General features: G+C 39.0%; 1 protein-coding gene across 2 annotated transcripts in view; it reads left to right on the top strand.

Annotated features, from left to right (window-relative positions):
* ARHGAP9 (Rho GTPase activating protein 9) overlaps window positions 1-15,037 on the top strand; it is a 343,366-nt gene that overhangs the window by 135,049 nt on the left and 193,280 nt on the right. For both annotated transcript variants that reach the window (XM_053708184.1, XM_053708185.1), the window contains one exon: window positions 12,158-12,385. In XM_053708184.1, the coding sequence (XP_053564159.1) occupies window positions 12,158-12,385 (228 nt within the window). The remainder of the gene's footprint in view (window positions 1-12,157; window positions 12,386-15,037) is intronic.

Here is a 15,037-nt window from a genome sequence, read left to right as displayed (position 1 = left end):
AATTCAACTGCAGAGTCTAGATCTGGGATTAGGTTTAATCTGTGCTAGGGGAGGTTCTTGATGTCATTTAGAAATGATTGAATATTACATTTTTTTAAGGACCTGGTGATTTTAACCTTGGGAGAGGATTTAGTAGCCTTTATTTTGCGCACGCAGTACACTAAGCAGTGGTCACTGAAATTGTTAGGGAGAACACCTGCCTCCTGGATTCGGTCGGGAGAAGTGGAGAGAATCCAGTCGAGCAGGGTATGATTATGGCTTTTGATGTTTATGCGAGTTGGGGAGGAGATTAATTGCGTTAGCTGCAAAGATTTAAACAGTGAGCGACAACTGTTATTTTTTGGATTCAGCCAATCAATGTTAAAATCTCCAAAAACCAAAATTTCACTTTTTGGGTTTTGAGCTATGGATTCACTAAGGAGCTGTGCTATGTCCGAAATGGAATGCACAGGGGAGCTAGATGGGCGGTAGATTCCTGCAACAATGATTGATTTACTGCAAGGGATCTCAATTTTGCCAGAAAGGAAATCAAAGGTGCCAGGAGAGCTAGATTTTTGTATGGGGGTGAACTTTGTGGAATTGTCAACATAAATTACAATGCCGCCTCCTCTCTTTGCTCTGTCAATTCTATGGCATGAATACCAATGTATTGCAATGGCAGAGTCAGATATTTTTGCAGTTAGCCATGATTCAGAGATCACAATGATTTTTGGCTTGTATTGTAAACACAGACGGCTAGATTTAGAGTTCTGCGACCAAAGGGGTGCGTTAGCTACGCTGGCTTTTTTTCTCCCGCACCTTTTAAATCCGCTGGTATTTAGAGTTCACAGAAGGGCTGCGTTAGGCTCCAAAAAAGGGAGCGTAGAGCATATTTACCGCCACTGCAACTCTAAATTCCAGCGGTGCTTATGGACGCGGCCAGCTTAAAAAACGTGCTTGTGCACGATTCCCCCATAGAAAACAATGGGGCTGTTTGAGCTGAAAAAAAACCTAACACCTGCAAAAAAGCAGCGTTCAGCTCCTAACGCAGCTACATTGTTTCCTATGGGGAAACACTTCCTAAGTCTGCACCTAACACCCTAACATGTACCCCGAGTCTAAACACCCCTAACCTTACACTTATTAACCCCTAATCTGCCGCCCCCGCTATCGCTGACCCCTGCATATTATTATTAACCCCTAATCTGCCGCTCCGTACACCGCTGCAACCTACGTTATCCCTATGTACCCCTAATCTGCTGCCCCTAACACCGCTGACCCCTATGTTATATTTATTAACCCCTAATCTGCCGCCCCCGCTATCGCTGACCCCTGCATATTATTATTAACCCCTAATTTGCCGCTCCGTACACCACCGCAACCTACGTTATCCCTATGTACCCCTAATCTGCTGCCCCTAACACCGCTGACCCCTATATTATATTTATTAACCCCTAATATGCCGCCCCCAACGTCGCCGATACCTACCTACACTTATTAACCCCTAATCTGCCGACCGGACCGCACCGCTACTATAATAAATGTTTTAACCCCTAATCCGCCTCACTCCCGCCTCAATAACCCTATAATAAATAGTATTAATCCCTAATCTGCTCTCCCTAACATCGCCGACACCTAACTTCAAGTATTAACCCCTAATCTGCCGACCGGAGCTCACCGCTACTCTAATACATTTTTTAACCCCTAAAGCTAATTCTAACACCTAAGTTAAATATAATTTTATTCTAATGAAATAAATAAATTCTTATTAAATAAATTATTCCTATTTAAATCTAAATACTTACCTGTAAAATAAACCCTAATATAGCTACAATATAAATAATAATTATATTGTAGCTATTTTAGGATTAATATTTATTTTACAGGCAACTTTGTATTTATTTTAACCAGGTACAATAGCTATTAAATAGTTAATAACTATTTAATAGCTACCTAGTTAAAATAATTACAAAATTACCTGTAAAATAAATCCTAACCTAAGTTACAATTAAACCTAACACTACACTATCAATAAATAAATTAAATAAACTACCTACAATTATCTACAATTAAACCTAACACTACACTATCAATAAATAAATTAAATAAAATACCTACAAATAAATACAGTGAAATAAACTAACTAAAGTACAAAAAATAAAAAAGAACTAAGTTACAAAAAATAAAAAAATATTTACAAACAGAAAAATATTACAACAATTTTAAACTAATTACACCTACTCTAAGCCCCCTAATAAAATAACAAAGCCCCCCAAAATAAAAAAATGCCCTACCCTATTCTAAAATTAAAATAGAAAAGCTCTTTTACCTTACCAGCCCTGAAAAGGGCCCTTTGCGGGGCATGCCCCAAAGAATTCAGCTCTTTGCCTGTAAAAAAAAACATACAATACCCCCCCCAACATTACAACCCACCACCCACATACCCCTAATCTAATCAAAATCCCCCTTAAATAAACCTAACACTAAGCCCCTGAAGATCTCCCTACCTTGTCTTCACCACACCGGGTCCCGATCTGTCCAGAAGAGCCTCCGAAATCTTCATCCAAGCCCAAGCGGGGGCTGAAGAGTGACGTCCATCCTCCGGCTGAAGTCTGGATCCAAGCGGCGGCTGAAGAAATCCATCATCGGGCTGAAGTCTTGATCCAAGCGGGCGCTGAAGAAGTCCATCATCGGGATGAAGTCTTCTATGAAGCGGCATCTTCAATCTTCTTTCTTCCGGAGCCATCATCTTCCAGCTGACGCGGATCCATCCTCTTCTACCGACGCCTACTCGCCGAATGATGGTTCCTTTAAATGACGTCATCCAAGATGGCGTCCGTCGAATTCCGATTGGCTGATAGGATTCTATCAGCCAATCGGAATTAAGGTAGGAAAATTCTGATTGGCTGATGGAATCAGCCAATCAGATTCAAGTTCAATCCGATTGGCTGATCCGATCAGCCAATTAGATTGAGCTCGCATTCTATTGGCTGATCGGAACAGCCAATAGAATGCGAGCTCAATCTGATTGGCTGATTGGATCAGCCAATCGGATTGAACTTGAATCTGATTGGCTGATTCCATTAGCCAATCAGAATTTTCCTACCTTAGGGTTAGGGTTAGAATTAGCTTTAGGGGTTAAAAAATGTATTAGAGTAGCGGTGAGCTCCGGTCGGCAGATTAGGGGTTAATACTTGAAGTTAGGTGTCAGCGATGTTAGGGAGAGCAGATTAGGGGTTAATACTATTTATTATAGGGTTATTGAGGCGGGAGTGAGGCGGATTAGGGGTCAATACATTTATTATAGTAGCGGTGCGGTCCGGTCGGCAGATTAGGGGTTAATAAGTGTAGGTAGGTAGCGGCGACATTGGGGGCGGCATATTAGGGGTTAATAAATATAATATAGGGGTCGGCGGTGTTAGGGGCAGCAGATTAGGGGTTCATAGGGATAACGTAGGTTGCGGCGGTGTACGGAGCGGCAGATTAGGGGTTAAACATTTTTAATAGAGTGGCGGCGATGTGGGGGGACCTCGGTTTAGGGGTACATAGGTAGTTTATGGGTGTTAGTGTACTTTAGAGCACAGTAGTTAAGAGCTTTATAAACCGGCGTTAGCCCAGAAAGCTCTTAACTACTGACTTTTTTCTGCGGCTGGAGTTTTGTCGGTAGATTTCTAACGCTCACTTCAGCCAAGACTCTAAATACCGGCGTTAGGAAGATCCCATTGAAAAGATAGGATACGCAATTGGCGTAGGGGGATCTGCGGTATGGAAAAGTCGCGGCTGGAAAGTGAGCGTTAGACCCTTTCCTGACTGACTCCAAATACCAGCGGGCGGTAAAAACCAGCGTTAGGAGCCTCTAACGCTGGTTTTGATGGCTACCGCCCAACTCTAAATCTAAGCCCAAGCTTGCAGTGCATCGATTTTTGATAGTAAGCTGCGGATATTACAGTGCACAAAGGAGAGGCCTTTTTTAGTTGGAAGGCTAGGAATGGAATTTGCTGGGGGACCAGGGTTAGACCCATATCCCAGAACTCACTGGTAAACTAACATTAAATAAATTACCCTATAATAAAGTGTCATGTAAAACAGAATAGTTAGGCCCCATTTGCCTTTTCTATAGCTGAAAGGCTTCATATTAGATACGGTTCAAAATGCAATACATACCAGCACAATTACAGGTGCCCAAAATTCCCCAAGAAACACTAAGATGAGATATTATACCCTTTTAATTGTTCAATTAGATATGGGTGGGGGGGGGGGGGGAATTAGAAAGATTTAGAGATGTGCAGTGTAAGCACTTTTAAATAAAATAAAGTTATTACAGAGCTGTAAAAGTAATTCATTTTGTTAGGTTATACTGGCGCTAGGAAAATCCCACGCAAAAACGTCATTTTTTTAGTGCGGAATGGACATTGCGTTACAGGCTAAAATGCTTGCAGTATAGCTATACTGACACGATAGCTGCGTTACTGCCATTACACTGAAATTGCCATTTTTCAACGTTAAAATCCGTAACACAAAACTCGTAATCTACCTGAAAGTTAGCTATATAATAAGCGTAACTAGTTCATAGAATGGTTCCATTAAAGAGATATAAATCCCAAAATGTTTATTTCATGATTCAGATAGAACATACAATTTTTAACAATTTTCCAATTTATTTCTATTATTACATTTTCTTAGTTCTCTTGGTATCTTTTTCTGAAAAGCAGAGATGTAAGCTCTGAAGCATGCACATATCTAGAACACTATATGGCAGCAGTTTTGCAAAAATTTTATCCATTTGCAAGGGCACTAGAGAAAAAATAGAGAGAGAAGCATTGTCTGGCTCCTGAAAATATGTACAGATGCCTGGATCTTGGGTAAAACATGTTAGTTAAAGGGACAGTCTACAATACAATGTTTATTGTTTTGAAAAATAGATAATCCCTTTATTACCCATTCCCCAGTTTTGCATAACCAACACCGTTATATTAATATACTTTTTACCTCTGTGATTACCTTGTCTCTAAGCATCTTCTGACAGCCCCCTGATCACATTACTTTTTATTTATTATCTATTGACTTGCATTTAGTACTGTGTTGTGCTAAATCTTAAATAACTCCTCATGCATGAACATAATCAGGTAGATTACGAGTTTTGCGTTACTGCTTTTAACACTGAAAAAATGGCCAGTAACGCATATTACGAGACGTGTCGGTATTGCTATAACGCAAGCATTTGTGTGGGATTTTCATAGTGCCGGTATTACAGGTTGTGCGTTCAGGCTAAAATGCTTGCGTTACAGCCAATACCGACACAATCCATTCCGCCATCTGAGAGCAGTAGTTATGGATTTTGTGTAACAAAAATGTTTCACAAAACTCATAACTAAAGTGTTACAAAGTACACTAACACCCATAAACTACCTATTAACCCTTAAACCGCCACACTCCTGCTTTACAAACACTATATTAAACGTATTAACCCCTAATCCGCTGCCCACCCACATTGCAACTATTTAATACATTTATTAACCTCTAATCTGCCGCCCCGACATTGTCAACACTATAATAAAGCTATTAACCCCTAATCCGCCCCCCGGATATCCTCGACACTATAATAAAGTTATTAACCCCTAAACTTACGGCCTCCCACATCGCTGCCACTAAATAAACCTATTAACCCCTAAACCGCCGGCCCCCCACATCGCAAAACACTAAATTAAACTATTAACCCTTAAACCTAACACCACCCTAACTTTAAATATAAATTACAATATAACTATATTTAAATAAATAAAAACTTACCCTTGAAATAAAAATAAACCTAACATTAAACTATACATTAACCTAACATAACTATTCTAATAAAATAAAAAAATACTTCAATTAAAAAAATCTAAATTACAAATTTAAAAAAACCTAACACTACGAAAAAATCTAAAATTACAAAAAATAATTAACACTAAATTACGAAAAATAAAAAACAATAAGCTTACAAAAAATAAACTAAATGATCAAAAATAAAATCAATTACACCTAATCTAATAGCCCTATAAAAATAAAAAGCCCCCCAAAATATAAACACCCCCTAGACTACAATAAACTACCAATAGCCCCTAAAAGGGCCCTTTTTAGGGCATTGCCCTAAGTTAAATAGCTCTTTTACCTGTAAAAAAATCCCCCAACAGTAAAACCACCACCCAACCAACCATCCAAAATAAAAAAACTAACTCTAAAAAAAAAATAAGCTACCCATTGCCCCTAAAGTGGCATTTGTATGGGCATTGCCCTTAAAAGGGCATTCAACTCTTTTTCATTGCCCTTAAAAGGGCATTTAGCTCTTTTCAAATTGCCCAAACCCTAATCTGAAAAAAACCCACCCCCAAAAATAAAAAAAAATCCTAACACTAACCCCAGAATATCTACTCACGGTTCCTGAAGTCCGGACATCCATCTCCATCCAGGCGGCAAAAAGTCTTCATCCAAGTGGCGACATCTTCATCCATTGTGGGGGCATCTACTATCTTCATCCCGGTGGCGTGGAGCGAAGCGGCGAAGACATCCAGCGCAGAGCATCCTCTTCATACTGTACCCGCCGTACACTGAAGCTTCAATGCAAGGTAGCCGTTTCAAAATGGCGTACCTTGCATTCCTATTGGCTGATTTGATTCTTCAAATTCAAATCAGCCAATAGGATGAGAGCTAATGAAATACCATATGAAGAGGATGCTCCACGCTGGATGTCTTTGCCGTTCCCTTCCCCTGCATTCTAGGGTTAGTGTTAGGTATTTTTTTTATTTATTGGGGTGTTTTTTTTCAGATTAGGGTTTGGGCAATTTGAAAAAGAGCTAAATGCCCTTTTAAGGGCAATGAAAAAGAGCTGAATGCCCATTCAAATGCCCCTTTAGGGGCAATGGGTAGCTTAGGTTTTTTTTAGAGTTATTTTTTTATTTTGGGGGTTAGTTGGGTGGTGGGTTTTACTGTTGGGGGGACTTTGTATTTTTTTTACAGGTAAAAGAGCTGTTTAAAGGGACATGAAACTCATGATTCAGATAGAGAATACAATTTTAAACAACTTTCCAATTTACTTAAATTATTTAATTTGCTTCCTTTTCTTGTTATCCTTTGCTGAAATGTTTATCTAGGAAAGCTCAGGAGCAGCAAAGAACCTAGGTTCTAGCTGCTGATTGGTTGCTGCATATATATACTATATATATGCTTGCCATTGGCTAACCCATGTGTTCAGTCAGCAACGAGTAGTGCATTGCTTCTCATTCAACAAAGCATAGCAAGAGAACAAAGAAAATTTGATAATAGGAATAAATTAGAAAATTGCTTAAAATTGCATGCTCCATCTGAATCATTAAAGAAAAAATTTGGGTTTCATATCCCTTTAACTAAGGGGAATGCCCTACAAAAGGTCCTTTTAAGGGCTATAGGTAGTTTATTGTAGGCTGGGGGGGGTGGTGATTTTATTTTGAGGGGGCTTTTTTATTTTTATAGGGCTTTTAGATTAGGTGTAATTGTTTTTATTTTTGATAATTTTGTTTCGGCTAGATTAAGAGTTTTGCAGTATGAGTGAAAAAGCAGCGTTATGGCTCTTTTTCACTACCGCTGCTATTACGAATCTTGCAGGTTAACGCAACTTAACTACCGCAGCTTTGGGAGGCCAAAAAGTGAGCGGTACAGCCCATAACCACAAGATTCATACCGCCACCTGAAAGTCAATAGTTATGGGTTTTATGATACAACGCCGTAACATAAAACTCATAACTAAGTGCTAAAAAGTACACTAACACCCATAAACTACCTACTAACCCCTAAACCGAGGCCCTCCTGCATTGCAAACACTAAAATAAATTATTAACCCCTAATCTGCTGCTCCGGACATCGCCGCCACTAGAATAAACACATTAACCCCCAAACCGCCGCACTCCTGCATCGTAAACACTAGTTAAATATTATTAACCCCTAATCTGCTGTCCCTAACATCACCACAACCTACATTACTGTTATTAACCCCTAATCTGCTGCCCCAAAATCGCCACCACTATACTAAAGTTATTAACCCCTAAACCTAACCCTAAGTCTAACCCTAACTTTAATATAATTAAAATCAATCTAAATAAAAATTAATATCATTAACTAAATAATTCCTATTTAAAACTAAATACTTACCTATAAAATAAACCCTAAGCTAGCTACAATATAATTAATAGTTACATTGTAGCTATCTTAGGTTTTATTTTTATTTCACAGGCAAGTTTGTATTTATTTTAACTAGGTAGAATAGTTACTAAATAGTTATTAACTATTTACTAACTACCTAGTTAAAATAAATACAAATTTACCTGTGAAATAAAACCTAACCTGTCTTACACTAACACCTAACCTTACATTACAATTAAATAAATTACATTAATGAAATACAATTAACTAAATTAAATACAATTAACAAAATTACAAAAAACAAACAAACCCTAAATTACACAAAATAAAAAAGAAATTATCAAATTTTTAAACTAATTACACCTAATCTAATAGCCCTATCAAAATAAAAAAGCCCCCCAAAATAAAAAAAAACCCCTAGCCTAAACTAAACTACCAATAGCCCTTAAAAGGGCCTTTTGCGGGGCATTGCCCCAAAGTAATCAGCTTTTACCTGTAAAAAAAAATACAAACAACCCCCAACAGTAAAACCCACCACCCACACAACCAACCCCCCAAATAAAAACCTATCTAAAAAACCTAAGCTCCCCATTGCCCTGAAAAGGGCATTGCCCTTAAAAGGGCATTTAGCCCTTTTCAGCCCAAACCCTAAGCTAAAAATAAAACCCACCCAATAAACCCTTAAAAAAACCTAGCACTAACCCCCGAAGATCCACTTACAGTTTTTGAAGACCCGACATCCATCCTAAACGAAGCGGCAGAAGTCTTCATCGAAGCCGGCAGAAGTCCTCAACAAAGCCGGGAGAAGTCTTCATCCAAGCGGGCCGAAGTCTTCATCCAAGTCAGCAGAAGTCTTCATCCAGACGGCATCTTCTATCTTCATAAATTCAGCACGGAGCGGCTCCATCTTCAAGACACCCGGCGCGGAGCATCCTCTTCTTTCCATGGCGACTGAAGAATGAAGGTTCCTATAAGGGACATCATCCAAGATGGCGTCCCTTGAATTCTGATTGGCTGATAGAATTCTATTAACCAATCGCAATTAAAGGTGAAAAAATCCTATTGACTGATGCAATCAGCCAATAGGATTGAGCTCACATTCTATTGGCTGTTCCAATCAGCCAATAGAATGCAAGCTCAATCCTATTGGCTGATTGGATCAGCCAATAGGATTGAAGCTCAATCCTATTGGCTGATCGCATCAGCCAATAGGATTTTTTCACCTTTAATTCACCTTTAATATTTTCACCTTTAATTCCTTAAAAGAAACTTCATTCTTCAGTCGCCGTGGAAAGAAGAGGATGCTCCGTGCCGGATGTCTTGAAGATGGAGCCGCTCCGCGACGGATGGATAAAGATAGAAGATGCTGTCTGGATGAAGACTTCTGCCGGCTTGGATGAAGACTTCGGCCTGCTTGGATGAAGACTTCTTCTGGCTTCATTAATGACTTCTTGCCGCTTGGATGAAGACTTCTGCCACTTCGTTGAGGATGGATGTCGGGTCTTCAAAAACTGTAAGTGGATCTTCTGGCACGGAGCTTTTCAGGGCAATGGGGAGCTTAGGTTTTTTAGATAGGATTTTATTTGGGGGGTTTGGTTGTGTGGGTGGTGGGTTTTACTGTTGGGGGGTTGTTTGTATTTTTTTTACAGGTAAAAGAGCTGATTTCTTTGGGGCAATGCCCCGCAAAAGGCCCTTTTAAGGGCTATTGGCAGTTTAGTTTAGGCTAGGTTTTTTTTTATTTTGGGGGGCTTTTTTATTTTGATAGGGCTATTAGATTAGGTGTAATTAATTTAAATATTTGATCCTTTTTTGTGTAATTAAGTGTTTTTTTTTTTGTAATTTAGTTAATTGTATTTAATTAATGTAATTTATTTAATTGTAGTGTAAGGTTATGTTTTAGTGTAACTCAGGTTAGATTTTATTTTACAGGTAGGTTTGTATTTATTTTAACTAGATAGTTAGTAAATAGTTAAAATAAATACAAACTTACCTGTGAAATAAAAATAAAACCTAAGATAGCTAAAATGTAACTATTAGTTATACTGTAGCTAGCTTAGGGTTTATTTTACAGGTAAGTATTTAGTTTTAAATAGGAATTATTTAGTTAATGATAGTAAGTTTTATTTAGATTTATTTTAATTACATTAAAGTTAAGGGGTGTTAGGGTTAGACTTAGGGTTAGGTTTAGGGGATAATAACTTTAGTATAGTGGCGGCGACGTTGGGGGCGGCAGATTAGGGGTTAATAAGTGTAGGTAGGTGGCGGCGACATTGGGGGTGGCAGATTAGGGGTTAATAAGTGTAGGTAAGTGGCGGCGATGTCGGGGGCGGCAGATTAGGGGTTAATAAGTGTAATGTAGGTGTTGGCGATGTCGGGGGCAGCAGATTAGGGGTGTTTAGACTCTGGGTTTATGTTAGGGTGTTAGGTGTAAACATAACTTTTCTTTCCCCATAGGAATTAATGGGGCTGCGTTACGGAGCTTTAGGCTCCTTTATTGCAGGTGTTAGGCTTTTTTTTTATCCGGCTCTCCCCATTGATGTCTATGGGGAAATCGTGCACGAGCACGTAAAACCAGCTCACAGCAGCACTGGTATTGGAGTGCGGTATGGAGCTCAATTTTGCTTTACGCTGCAATATTGCCTGCTAACGCTGGGTTTATGAAAACCTGTAATAGCAGCACAATAGGGAGGTGAGTGGTGGAAATAACTTGCAAGTTAATACCAAGCCGCTCATAACGCAAAACTCATAATCTAGCCGTTTATTTTTTTGTAAGCTTAGTTTTGTATTTTTTGTTATTTAGTGTTTATTATTTTTTATAATTTTAGATTTTTACATTTTTCTCGTAGTGTTAGGTTTTTTAAAATTTGTAATTTAGATTTTTTAATTGGTAGTATTTTTTTATTTAATTAGAATAGTTATGTTAGGTTAATTTATAGTTTAATGTTAGGTTTATTTTAATTTCACAGGTAAGTTTTTATTTATTTAAAGATAGTTATATTGTAATTTTAATTTAAAGTTAGGGGGTGTTATGTTTAGGGGTTAATAGTTTAATTTAGTGTTTTGCGATGTGGGGGTCTGGTGGTTTATGGGTTAATAGGTTTATTTAGTTGCAGAGATGTGGGAGGCCGGAGGTTTAGGGGTTAATAGCTTTATTTAGTGGCGACAGTGTGGGAGGCGAAGGTTTAGGGGTTAATAGGTTTATTTAGTGGCGGAGATGTGCGATGCCGGAGGTTTAGGGGTTAATAATTTTATTATAGTGTCAGTCATGTCGGGGAGCGGCGGAATAGGGGTTAATAACTTTATTATAGTGTTGGCGATGTCGTAATGGCAGCGCTAAGGAGAGTGAAATAGCGCATTTTTTTGCCGTTAGTTTTGCACCCTGTTTAGCGCAAAACTCGTAATCTAGGTGATTGTTGGTTATATGGCCCGCATGAACTAGCAGTCTCCTGTTGTGAAAAGCAAATAAAAAAACATTTGATAAGAGGTTGTCTATAGTGGCTTAGAAACAGGCAGAAATGTAGAGGTTTAAATGTTATAAAGTATTTTAATATAACAATGTTAGTTGTGCAAAGCTGGGGAATGGGTAGTAAAGGTATTATCTATCTTTTTAAACAATAACAATTTTAGTGTAGACTGTCCCTTTAACACGGTGCCCAATCACATTTGGTGGGTTAGAGGTTCCAGAGAAGATACAAATGATCTTGTTAGAAATGGGAAAGGGAGAAAGAAATCATGGGCACAAAATAGAGATTTAAAAGTTATAAACTTTGGAATCATTTGTATAACCAAGCCCTAAAGAATTATGTTGAACATGTTATATGAGTTATATGTGAGTGGTAGTTTATCATGGCATTATTAAGTAACAAGTTTGCAGAAATGGAGGCTATCGCATGTTTCAAGATTTGCAAACATTTTAAAATATAATTCCTAATGTAGATTGCTTATAATAAATATTGTGAACAACAGAAGTGGTATGTGGATAATATTGACTTGTCACTAAAGTTGCCTTTTCTTTATTTTTAAGGTGAGTTTGGCAGACACAATGCAAGATATTCCAGTTTATAGTAATTTAGAGGAAATGAAGAAAGATAAAGGAAACCCCCCTTGTCCTACGTGTTCTCCTGTCCAGATTATTGACAACTGGGAACGTCACATGGATCCCATCACGGGCAGGAACTTCTTTATCAACACAGACACAAAGGAGAAAACATGGAAACCTCCCCGGCGAACCAGGGACAGGACTCCTGGACGGGTAGGTTCCTCATAATTGTGTCACCATAATAAAAATACACAATGTATTTTCATATTTTTACAGTGACCTGCATTTATTATTTTTTTTCTTTTACAAGATATGACGAGTCCACGGATTTCATCCTTACTTATGGGATATCGCCTCCTGGTCAGCAGGAGGAGGCAAAGAGCTCCACAGCAGAGCTGCATATATAGCTCCTCCCTTCCCTCCCACTCCAGTCATTCTCTTTGCCTGTGTTAGTGATAGGAAGAGGTAAAGTGAGGTGTTAGTTTAGAATTCTTCAATCAAGAGTTTTGTATTTTAAATGGTGCCAGTGTGTACTATTTTTTCTATAGAGCAGCTTCTGGAGTAATAGCCTCTTAGGCTGTGGGAACTAGTGGACATTTTAAGTTCACTGCGCCTCCCTTACTTATGCTGTTTTCTATTTATGGTCTTAGAGAATGTGAATACTTTACTATCCTTGCAGGGCCTCAGGAGGAAGAGTGGACCTCTTGACACTGAGGGATCATCATGCTGTTCCTCAGCATGAAGGTAAGTGCAGTCTCCTCTCTCTGGGACTTTTATAGCTGATCTCAGATTTGACTGTACTATTCCTCTGTCTGTGAAGGGGCTCAAGTTAAAACTTTCCCTTTCTGCTAGTGTGGGTTTCATTTGTGGGAAAAATGGGTCACCGACACATTTAGCTCTTCCACCTCTCTCTATAATATACAAAGAATTCAGTTAGAAGGGCTGGGAACTGTTTGCTACACGATGACAGTGTATGAGGGCAATCGTTTATTGTGTGTTAATGAAAGAGTTCACATTCATAACGGGCTGACGCTGGGATGTTGCACCGGAGTCGGAGGGAGAATTCCAATTTTCTCCTGTCAGACTCAGGTGTATGGCGGCAAATAGTTTTTATTCTTTTTCTCGGGGGTTGTTTAACACGCCCACGAAGGGCGGAGCCTAATCCTCGCACGCTTCAGTAGCGCAGCTTGTCTGTTGAAGTTCCGACGACAGTGTTTTTCATTTATGGCTCCTAAGCCTGCTTGTATTATACTTACAGGCGCTCTTAGGATCGCCGTTTCTGTGTGCTGGCAGCTGGTCCGTGGAGGCAGGTAGGAGCCTCAGCAGAGCTGCGGTGAGGTGTCTGTTGTTTCTAACGATTAATGGGCATCCCTTTATCGAGTTAATCATAGTAAAAGGGGATGAAAGTCTCAATACACATTTGTTTTTTTGTGATCATTTAGGATCATTCTGCTACAACCTGTGATAATTTATATTTAAAGACACAGTACACAGGTTTTATTTCTCAGAGTAACGACCAGGCTGGCCTTTATTATTTGTACAACATGGAGGATCTGGAACACACTACGTGTGTTATGTGTTTAGAATCTTGAAAAAGCCCTATCGGGTGAAACGCGTAGACTTACTTTGTGTTGTTCCCAGCTAAGGACTTTTCTCTGTTTTCTAAATCTAGGTACCTAGTTTTACTTTTTAGCCCGCGCGTGTTCCACGCTAAGTGCGGGTCTGTGGATATCCTTTCTCCCCTTGGAATCCTGCAGTATCTGGCGCATAAGGAGTTTGGAGTAAAAAAGCAGTCTCCAATCACGCTGACCGGGTTCAGCCGACTCAAGCATAAGGATTTTGGAGTAAAAAAAGCAGTCTCCAATCACGCTGACCGGGTTCAGCCGACTCAAGCAAGTAAGAAAGGTTGCTAACACATTGGAAGATATCGCTTACTTGTAATAATCTCCAACAGTGTGAGCCAACAAATCGTTATCACAGTCATTTGGATAAGTGTGAGTACAAAGGAAACCTGATTTTAAGGTGTTTAACATGATCGCTTAACAACTTCCTAGGGGGTCATATGAACAACCTAATTAAACTTATTTCACGCTGACACTATCTGATGAACTGTAGCACTTTTTGATCAGCCAACACAAGGAACTCTGTTACATAGATTGTGACTGATTCACTCTAAGATCGATATTAACATTGTAACATATTTGCTGAATCATATTATAACGCTCATTTAATACATTTTTCAAGGAATTTCATTCACGTATTTTTAAGGTGGTAATCCAGTTTTTTAAGGGAGACGTCCCTTCTATCAGATTATACATATTTTTATGTTTATTGTTGTAATTAATTGTATTTTATTGTGAAGTAAAGGTATTAACTTTAATATCGTTGTATCTCTTGTTATTTGACTAAGTGTGGTGGGAACTTAGCTTTTAGCGCCCTCATATTCCTAAACATTATGTGTTTAGATGCCATTGTGGAGCCTCTTGTTACCCTATGTCCCTCATGTATTGAGAGAGCCTTACAATGTAAAGAAAAAATATTTTTTAATAAAGACATGCATGTTGAAGGTTCTCTGCCTATTGAAAGTGGGGGTATGCCGCATTTTTCTCCCCAAGGGTCACAGCCTTTAATGCCCGTGCAAGTAACGCCCTGTTCTTCAACGGCGTCTGCGTCATTTACTCTGCAGGATATGGCTGCAGTTATGTCATCTACTCTCACAGAGGTTTTGTCTAAATTGCCTGTGTTGCAAGGCAAACGTAGCAGGGCAGAAACCCATGGGGCCCCTATGACTTCTGATGCTTTGATGACCATCTCTGATATACCCTCTCAGACATCTGAATTGGGGGATAGGGAGACTCTGTCTGA

Source organism: Bombina bombina, chromosome 3, assembly GCF_027579735.1.
Source record: "Bombina bombina isolate aBomBom1 chromosome 3, aBomBom1.pri, whole genome shotgun sequence".
In the NCBI taxonomy this organism is placed as follows: Eukaryota; Metazoa; Chordata; class Amphibia; order Anura; family Bombinatoridae; genus Bombina; species Bombina bombina.
Note: the sequence above shows the minus strand (reverse complement) of the source record. Positions and strands in the feature narration are given on the sequence as shown.